Consider the following 10,300-nt stretch of genomic DNA (forward strand, 5'->3'; position numbering starts at 1 on the left):
ATGCATGAGTCAGAGAGACCATGAGCTTCTATTGCACCATGCTCACACAGCCATCTATTACACTTTAAAGCTCACCCATCTCATCCAACTTCTCCATATCTCTGATGATCTGCCTGGGGTCCTTCATCTTCAGGACAGCTGCCCGCACCATCATTCTCTGCTTCTTGTTCTGTAACACAGCAGAGAGGGATCAGACGAAATGGCACAGAAAAGAGAATCTGTTTCACTTGTACTACACATGCAGACATGCATACCTTTTTAAGTTCCCGCTTTCGAGCCTCCTTTCCTGAAATGAAAGAAGAAAACGTTGACAGACCTGAACGTATTTACGGACCAAGTATTTAACTGATCACATTTATAGCTCTAAACAGAATAATGACAACAGCAAAAAAAACAGCAACTCACTGGCTTGATCAGTGGGATTCATGAATTTCCCACTCTTGGTGGATGAAGTGGAACGTCGCCCCATGGTGACAACAGGCTTCCTTTACCTGTAAGCAGACATTTTAAAGAGGAGAACTTAATAAATGATTTTGGTGCCAGGTTGCAGTAACTGCGCTAGAGGAACGAAAATCACTATCCTTTCTAGCTAAATATGGAAATTTAAGCATAGATAGTTAAAAAGAAATTAATATAGTTCATTATGCACCGATGAGTAAAAAAACGCAATTCAATGCCAGTCCCCCTCCGCGCAGGCTGCAGACGAAGCTACAGCTTGCAAAGGTGACCGAAAAAACTCGTTGCCCGAACAAGCTAAATACTATGGGTTTAGGGCAATAAACGCAGCCAGGTGTGCTTTATGCATCACGTCAGCTAAAACCCTCGATTCAAATACAAAGCAGTTCGCAAGACGACTGGTCGAAAACGCAGCACAGTCGTTAGCATTAGCTAGGCTAATGGAAAAAAAACTATCCAGCTTACCTCGCTGCGGAAGAAAACGGGTGCAAGTAAGGAGCCCTTCCGTCTGCTCCTACGCAAGAGGCGTAATTTATATTTCAATGCGCCCGATTCTTTCCGTGTTTATCTTTATGCAAGACCAAATGTAGCGTATACATGACAGATCTCATGGGCCGCCATTTTTGCCGCCATTGCCGGAAGTAGGGGGAAACGTGTTTCCGGTAGAGGGCGTCGTTTGTCACGTGGTGCTCCGATCAGAACTCATGAATATGGAAGTTTTTTTATGACCATAGTTTATTGTCAGCCTTTGACAAGGAGACACAGACACGATATTCAAGTCTAAATTAATATCCCATTTATAGGGAAAATAATGACATATTAGTGTATTCTTTTGTTCATTGCAAGAATCACACAGACAGCAAGACAGAAAATTATATACTTTAGAGAGAAAATTACAGATTTAATATTGTGGGTGTTGAGGTATATAAATAGAATGATGGGGACATTTTGTCTTGTAGTTTGATTTTTTTGGTCTGAGAGATAGAAGAAATGTGTACATTTTATGACTATGAGAATGAAATGGTTGCTGTGTATTTGAAAAATTAATGCATGCTGCTGTTTAATAGAATTCCTTCAATATTCTGTGTCATGTGATGTGGTATTTATTAACAAGTGGGCAACACACTCGCCTGTGAACTGGAAGATCTCAACATCACAGGTTTAAACCCCACTTAACCCCGTTGTGTCCCAGAGCAAGACATTTAGTGTCCGCAGGGGTACTGTCCCTGTAACTACTGATTGTGAGATGCACCAGATAAGGGTGTCTGCTAAATGCCATAAATGTAAATGTAGTTGTTTTGTAAGTCAGTGTCAGAATGTCATGTCTCTAAGACAATGTAAGTAGATGTGCATAACATGAAATGATTACTTATTTGACAAATTCATCACAATATGAGTTAATATGAATAAAATAGGAACCGCCAAGGTGTCACTGAGCAAAGCACCGTCTCCACACACTGCTCCCTGTGCGCCTGTCATGGCTGCCCACTGCTCACTAATGTGATGGTTAATCGCAGAGGACACATTTGTGTCACCGTGTGCTGTGCTGTAGTGTATCTCAATGATAATCACTACACCTTTATCACTACATGACTGAAAAGTTTTGCATCATTTGAAGAAAAAACCTTTAAGTTTGTAATATTTTGTATTTTTATTGTTGCTTAACTAATATCTACTAACTGTCGACACACTCATAATTGTTAATAGCTTCATTTTGTAATTATAGCTTTTTTTTTTACTTTTCAATGAACCTTCAGATTTGACACTTGCAAAATATCTATGCCCAACGTAATTTCTTTAAATGGATACAAGTTCCCTACAGGAATTGGCATAGATGGTAACGATGACAGACGTCTAATAAGGAATTGGTCCGTAGTAGGCAGTGTAGGCAGCGATGATTCCAGAGACGTCCATCATGTGTTCACAACCCAGGTCGGCCTCACACACTTCCCTCAGGCTGGAGGAAAAAACACAAGGGAATCATTACAATGTCTCATTTTAATATTACATATAACACCCTGTGACAGAGCTAAGGCCTGTTACCAGTAACGACACTCTGAGCAGCCATGACATGGTAAGTATTGGTGGTTACCGGAACTATTGAACAATATGTTAGTTTTGTATTTAGACCGGCCAGCTAAAAACAAGCTGACATTGTTTAGTTCTAGTAAAGGAGTTTTAAAAGTTTCCTGAGTGCTGGGGAAGGGCGGGGCTAAGAAGGTACCAAGGTGGTGGTTATAGTAAAGATTTAAAATGATTTAAAAATTAATGATTGTGCAATTCAAATGTTTATGTAAAAATGTAAATGTTTATTGTTTATATGTAAAATGTTTATTAGTTTATTATTTAATGAATGCAAAATATGCTTTATTATGAACTGTTTTAATGTTTGTGTTTTATAAATGCTTTGGTCCAGGACCATAAAGCCTGGCTCAAGTTCAAAGAGAGTATTGAGATGAAGATTGAGAAGAGAATTCAAAAAAAAAGAGAGAAAAGTGTTTTATTAGCAATTTTTAGAGGTTGACTAACATTTTATTATTTATATTTTAAATACTACATTTATTGAAGCTTTTTAAAATCTAATTAATAAACGGAGTCTGCCTTCGAACTGCAACCACTTTGTATATTCATCCCTGTCACCATCAACACTCAGCTGTCCTGCACAGGGGGGTCTTCATGGCCTTCCGCACACACCCCTTGCCTTAAAATGGGACCAGATGTGGACATTACTGGTGCTGTGCACGGCAGTAGTAGAAAGTGCAGTGGTTTTGAGGCAGACCCAAGCTGAGGGGCACAGACACCCCAAATTACTGCCTACCTCTCCAACTGTGCCACAGAGAGGTTGGTGGGGTCAGCAGGGGCAGCTCGCTTCTGCCGCATGATGATTGAGGCCAGGTCCTTCTTCACAAATACACCTTACAAATTCACAAATGCACAAATCTGAACACACATGACAATTTCACAGACAATTTCACAGTCGATGAATAGAAGCTGTAGTCACAGCATCATAAATAAATGAATGCATGCTCAATTATGTGAAAATTCCATAGTGTTCAACCACACAAAAATTTGTAGTGCTGCATCTATATTATTATTCATAATGTACCCTGGTCACCATGGGAGTCTGACTTGGTGGCAGGGGAGTCAACCGCTCCTACAGAGAGAAGCAGCAGGTTTTTACACCATAACCATCCAGTATGTTCTATATAACATATGTCTGTTCAAAAATATAAATGCCTTTTAAAAATATATTTACACAGCCTTGACTTACCTTCACACAGACAAACGTAAGCAAAAGCACAGAGGATGAGGATGGTAAAAGTCTTCATTGTTCTCCCTGGTAGTCTAGTCTCAGTCTGGACAATCACAGACAGAGTTTGACCAGCAAATACGATGCACACACGCACACACAAAGAGTTTATAGTGTGGCTGCTGTGATAGCTTTGGTATATGATTGGTTGAGGAATGATACACCCACATAGTGAAAAAAATACCACTGGACACACACAAACACACACACAAATTTTGGATTTGGACAGTTACATCAACATTTTCAACATGCGAAAAATTTAAAATAGAAATATAAAGTACATTACATACCTAATGGTTCTAAAAACTCAACGTGGAGACACTGAAAATCACATTACTTCTAAAAATGGAAAACATTGCAGTCAGCTGGACAGGATTTGGGGCAGTAATGGCCTAGCAGGTAAGGAAGCGGCCCTGTAATCAGAAGGTTGTGGGTTCGAATTCCGAACCGCCAAGGTGCCACTGAGCAAAGCACCGTCCCCACACACTGGCTGCCCACTGCTCACCAGGGGTGATCGGTTAAGAGCAGAGGACACATTTCGCTGTGCATTGAGGACACATTGCTGCAGTGTGAAGTTGACAATCACTTCCCTTTCACTTTTTTCTTTTTTTCAGGATGAGCGAATGTTCATGATATGCAGGAGATGCAGAATAGACATGCAGTTGCACCAGCTCGCCACACGAGGTCCGAATTTTACAACCTGCCCATGCGCCTCCACTTTTCGAACCTCAAAATATACCAACGGAGGGACATATGAAAGTAATTGAAGCATCAATGCAGCCGCCAGCATTCATTACATTGCACAATTTAATTAGAGAGTTTTCTTTCTCTGATGGCGCCGCAACCATTTCCTATAACAAGAAAAAGCAACCATGTAGTATTTACAAGCATTCAAAGAGTCTCATTAGCTTCATTACCAAGTGTATTTAAATATCTGTGCTGACTAAATTCACATACGTAATATATATATATATTACGTATATATATACACACACCACACCAACACACACACATATATATATACATATATATATATTACAGATATGAATTTACATATGTGAATTAGTCATTACTCTTATTACTCTTAATTACACTTATATATATTATATATATATCCCTTTTAGATTATTAACCTTGAATAAAGGCTGAATGGAATATTTGCATTTATTCACAACTTATTTATAATGTCATTACCCATGTCTTGATATTTTTAGCCTCAAGAAAGCTAAAAAAAAGCAGAAAAATTGTGTCAAGGGAATGACTATTCAGTGTTTTCATTTTTATTTAACTTTTGTGACCCAGACACACGTCTTGAAGACGTCTCGAGAGCCCCTTAACAAGGTTTCCTGTACCTTTTTTTGGGTGAAGATTCTACAGCTTTTCACAGCAAAATCCCTGTCTCCTCGGCTTATAGCATATGTTGTATGGGATGCAAGCAATGATCTCTCTTCTGGTGTGTCTGGTTATTTCGGGCGTGACAGCGGCCTTGGCGAGATGCTGTGTAATTTCGCCGTCTGGTTTTGTGGTCAGTGGAACCGTGGCAGCACAGTTCAAGAATATTTGTTACATACCAGAAGATTTCTTATTTCAGGATTTCTCTTGCACTTGGCCTACACAGTGTCCTTTTTCTTAAGAAACTGGTTTATTGCACAAGAAGATTTACACTCATGAGGAATTTTCTACAAGGCTACACCCAATAAGACCTTGTGGCATTTAATAAAACACGCATTCTGATAATTAAATAAATTGAGGCAGTGTAATTAAGAGTAATTAACCGAGTCCAGTAACTTACAGTGTGTCAGTGTGTTTTGTGAGATGTAGGAGGGCATTTAAATACAGGCATTTTAGAGAAATGAGAATTAATGGGAAATGCCCACTATTTATATAGAATCAGCTGCTGATTAGATGAACAGCTCAACCAAATCTCACAAACAAGCGGACAAGAAATAAATGTTTCTTAATAGTTTATTTATGAATATACATGAACATATTTCCATTTAATAAAACAGGAATGATGGATTATAGTGAATTGAGTTGATGTTACAGTGCAATATGCATGACTTTTATTAATATGCGTCAAAAGCTTGAGCTGCTCATGATGGTGTTTGTGCAAAAAGTGCACGTTTACTGCATTAACACTTAGGAAACTAGCAGACACATTCGTTTGCAGTGATCAAACTCTAAGGACTTACTTGTAGACTAACAATACGCATGGTGAGGGTGATTAAAAGGCAATTAGGATGAGAAGCTCAGAATCTGCGAGGATTGGCGACAGGTTGTCGATTCCCAAAATATGTCTGGTAGGCCATCTGGTATCCATAGCGATGGGCAAAAAGGCGACAAGGAGAGTAGTCCTCACAGATCTCTGACCGAATTTCCACTGGAGATTTCACTGGCCTGTCAAAGGGGGTAGAGGGACAATCATGCAAAATCACAAAGCACCCAAAACATCCACTCTCCAACCAATCCACCAATATCAGTTTAAAAATATGACTGACAATTATTTAAAAGTTTTAGTTGTGATTAGTTCTTAAGACTAAAGCTTGATATATAGCTATTACAAGTACGGGAAAGAGGCTCAGGCCGTGACTGTATACGTTTGCATGAAGGTTGTGAAGGTGCCAACACAGACACTTCCCATTCACTTTGAAGGTGGTGACAAATTGAATTGTGTCAGGCTGTGATTGGTTGCTGCTCCTGTGCTGCCTGCACGGCAGACACGCCCACCCTCAAATATTAGCATGTAGGTGTAAGTGTACAGTTAACAAAACATCTGTGTTAATGGCACAAATTTAATAAAAAAAATTATATATTTTTAATGTCACAGTTCTAATTTGCATACAGCGGTAATGGAGAATGAGTGAACTTTGACCTTTTAATGCCGTGCATATCATATTTGAGACGTGCATTTCTGAGACCCATTGCATTAATTTTAACTTTGCATAAAAGCAATTTTCATACTATCTGATGCTTGTCTTCTACCTTTTGCACTACAACAATTCTCACATACAGCCGGTATAAAGGGAGATTTAGTGGTCATTTGATATTTTTTCTGGATGTTTTATGCATTGGACTTCCATAGTCCACAATACAGGGTTTTAAATCAATTACACAATTTACAGATAAAAATCCATGCAATGACTAATTTCTAGATGCTAAGTTAACTTGCTTGATGGTCATTTGAGTGACACAGAGGACCTTAGAGACAGATGACGAAGTGGAAGATAGGAACTATACTCCCAATGCATAGCACAATGATGTTTGATTGTTTGAAATAAGATACAAAAAAACATACTTGGAATGTGTAATGCCCAAAGGTTCAAATACGATACAAACAAAAAAAGTGACTTGGAAATTATTATTTTTTTGTTATAGGGCCTAATAAAGACTAAAGATTATTTTTTATTATTATTTATTATTATGTTCATTATTTCTTGGTTCAGGCATTAAAGGGTTAACAATACTTGTGTGTCTGCTGATGAAAGAAAGAAAAACAGGAATTGATGTTTTTCTACCGTCTGTAGCTGTAGGTGCTGCCCGGGACGAGCTGGACGAGCCGTAGCTATGGCCTCGGGGCCGGTTGATGATGAAAGTGTTGGCTCTGCTTGGACTCACAAACAAATCTGGATAAGGCAGAAGTGCAAAGAGATAATAGCTGATGTGCAGATGATTTTAGCCATTAGTGTGTTATCGTACTCGGGATCCTTTACCTTCATACGACTCGTTGCTTTCATGAGAATCTGCAAGAGGGAGACAGAAAACAAGGGGGAAAACATGGCTGATCTGATTTGATGGCATTGAGTTGACAAAAAAACAGAAAAGCGTGGGCCTCGTCGGGGACCTGCTGAAGCTGGCACTTTGCTGAGGAGTTGACACTGGCACTGAAAGTGCATTCGAGGGGTGTTCAGTGGTGCGTGTATGTGTGTGTTGGAGAGAGGATGGGATGGCACGTACCATAGCAAACAGTGAGCGTGATGGCAACACACAGCACTGTGCAGCACTGCAGCAGGGTCCTCATCTTGGTCTATCTGCAAGAGCAGTGCCCACAAATTAAGATGCTAAAACATTTACAAAACATGTATTTCACCTTCATTGCTACATATGTAAATAGACTACCATAAACTTTCTATTTTTCACCCCAGATGAAAAAGTCGGTTTGTGTGTGAGTGTGTGTGTGTGTGTGTGTGTGTGTACGGGTCCATGTTGAAGGACTTGAGGACGGTCTGCCAGCCACATTTTTGGCTTTGTGGCTCAGGTGCTGAACCAGACAGCAGCAGCTGTGAACCTGAAGAATGTCGGGCAGAAACCTCAGGCCAATGAAAACAGTGTGAAACAGCTCGTACTTTACAAAGTCTGGTTTTGAGAGGCAGAATTTATTTAAAACTAACTTTAAATTGCATTAAGGTTATTTTAAAAGTAATAACATGATACCCTGAATGAAAAGATACCATGACCCCGAGTATAAATAGGATTTCCTAGTAGCTGGAGGTATATATAAGGCATCAGAGTTGCACAAGAACCAGCGTTTTGTTTTGCTATTTAGAAGGAACCCAATGAAAAGTGAGATTTATTTAAAGGAGATTATTATTGTCATGATTGCAACATGGGTGTAAATTGACATCACATCACAAATCCATGTTCTTAAAAATGTTTTTAAAATGTTAAACATATATAACAATGACAATAAGATTATTTTTTTATATAATAGTGTGTGCTAGCGGCAACGTACTATAACTTTGTTTATGAGGCTGTGACACTTTTCTGAGAATCACCCAGTGGGGTGTGTGGTGAAATGTGAAGGAAGAGACCCACAGAAGGGCAGCAGCGGGAGTCGGACAGTAAAAATTGTGTGTTCACCTGTACAAACAAGCCCACAAGATGTGTGCAAGAGCCCGTTGTTGGCACTAGTAACAGCCCCATCGTGCTTTCTTTATGGCCTTTGGCTCGTGCTCGATCACATCACCCCCCCCCCCCCCCCCCCCCCCCCCCCCCCCCCCCCCCCCCCCCCCCCCTCACCTTCACACAGTTACAGTTCAGTCAGTCAGGCTTTAAGAGAATACGGGGTGTGTTTTTTTCAGGAAAGGTGGTGGAGTGGGGGCTGCTGACACCATCGTCTGCAGCTCTTTTTTTTTTTTTTAAACACGTCTGGGAGCTGGGAGGTATGGAAAAAGCCCAGCATGTGCCCTCCAAGGATCTGGGAGGTACGGAAAGTACCCGGTCTTTGCATGCCAGGGAGTTGCACATCATCATGCCCTCTCCACTGGGTAACCAGCAGCCTGATGCTGCAGAGCTGACGTTAGCATTCGTTGACAGCATCACCCTGCATTAACTTGGTGCTGTGCGATGAGCTAACTGCACTGAGGTCAGAGTACAGTGTGCATAATGTCACCTGACAGCACATGCAATATACTTTCAATGCTGTCTTCAATGATCTGTTTTTAGCAGTTATTTAAAATCTAAATTGTAAAAAAAAAAGATCATTTTTAAAATATTGCATTTATGTCTGACCTGAAGCTTGTTCCATACAGTACAGATTATGTGCACTCACCTTAGGCTGGAAGGCAGAAATCTGGAAATCTGGAGAAGTTCACTCTTCTGAAGATCTCTCCCACTCCCTCACTTTCTCTAATACAGGGAATATTCCCTCAAACTATGTTGCTTGGCCCTTATAAATGCCTCCTTGTTCCCCACCCCTTCAACCCCCTTCCCCTTCGTCTCCTCTCTCCTCCCTTCCTCTATCGCCCCCTTACACCTACTCAATCAGACCAGACTATTAGCTCACAGTCTTTCTTCCTTAAGGGTTAATTTACAGGGGAAAAAGAAATGTTGGTGAGGTGGAACGATGGAACACAGAAAAGGGGAATGATGGAGAGATAGGGGCACATCAGGGTGGACCTCAGCAGGGTCATCCAGGTTCTTACACAAATAAAGACTTCATTTCAAACTTTTAATCAGATGTTTCAGTATATTACACTAGAGGGCAGTTGGGAGCCAAAAGATTCCAACCTTCCAACTAAAAACATGACAACAGTGGAGTAATTATATGGTGGTGGTCTGTGAGACCATTAAACAGGTTTTGATGGTTGACATGTAGATGGTTAATAACTTTTCCTCATCCTGCATAATCTCTCTTTAAAAAGTTGAAACATTTCTTTTTCAGTACTATTGAACAATTAGCTTATCAGTACTGCTCCATTTTGATCGCATTGGCAATCTTTCTGGAAAGAAATACAGGCAAAATGAACCAAACAGTAAAAGCCATATCCATAATTTAACATCAAGAGAAGAAACGGGGCTTTTATTCTTACCCCACAAGGTACGAAGAGAGCAAAAGTGAGTAGAAAGCAAAATGAGAGACAAGGGCAGTGTGAGGGGGACTGTCATGGCTGACTTGTTGGGCTAGGCCTGTGCCCATGTGGCCATCCCTTTGGTAGACATTCTGATGGAGGCATAAAAGTCAACAGGAAGGAAGAGGAAGGAAGGAGTGGGAGAATGAGTGATGCAACGTGCATGTTTATGTTGTCCTTAATGAAC

General features: G+C 40.3%; 2 protein-coding genes and 1 long non-coding RNA gene across 3 annotated transcripts; all 3 read right to left on the minus strand.

The window, feature by feature from the left end:
• Positions 1-74: 74 nt before the first annotated feature.
• Positions 75-1,126, minus strand: LOC114794907 (uncharacterized). Its single transcript, XR_003750397.1, has 4 exons — positions 922-1,126; positions 406-491; positions 255-286; positions 75-169 (listed from the first exon to the last, which is right to left on the minus strand). It is a non-coding gene; the product is annotated as an uncharacterized LOC114794907 (long non-coding RNA).
• Positions 1,127-2,200: 1,074 nt separating this feature from the next.
• Positions 2,201-3,839, minus strand: LOC114794645 (osteocalcin-like). Its single transcript, XM_028987334.1, has 4 exons — positions 3,728-3,839; positions 3,563-3,610; positions 3,275-3,371; positions 2,201-2,413 (listed from the first exon to the last, which is right to left on the minus strand). The coding sequence occupies exons 1-4, from the start codon at positions 3,783-3,785 to the stop codon at positions 2,311-2,313; spliced, it is 306 nt and encodes a 101-aa protein (XP_028843167.1). The 5' UTR covers positions 3,786-3,839; the 3' UTR covers positions 2,201-2,310.
• A 1,946-nt stretch (positions 3,840-5,785) lies between these two features.
• Positions 5,786-9,376, minus strand: LOC114793781 (matrix Gla protein-like). Its single transcript, XM_028985909.1, has 6 exons — positions 9,315-9,376; positions 7,721-7,794; positions 7,477-7,506; positions 7,358-7,389; positions 7,282-7,322; positions 5,786-6,163 (listed from the first exon to the last, which is right to left on the minus strand). Exons 2-6 carry the CDS (start codon positions 7,782-7,784, stop codon positions 6,016-6,018), a joined length of 315 nt encoding a protein of 104 aa, XP_028841742.1. The 5' UTR covers positions 7,785-7,794; positions 9,315-9,376; the 3' UTR covers positions 5,786-6,015.
• Between the last annotated feature and the right edge of the window lie 924 nt (positions 9,377-10,300).

The sequence above is a fragment of the Denticeps clupeoides genome, chromosome 7 (genome assembly GCF_900700375.1).
Source record: "Denticeps clupeoides chromosome 7, fDenClu1.1, whole genome shotgun sequence".
In the NCBI taxonomy this organism is placed as follows: domain Eukaryota; kingdom Metazoa; phylum Chordata; class Actinopteri; order Clupeiformes; family Denticipitidae; genus Denticeps; species Denticeps clupeoides.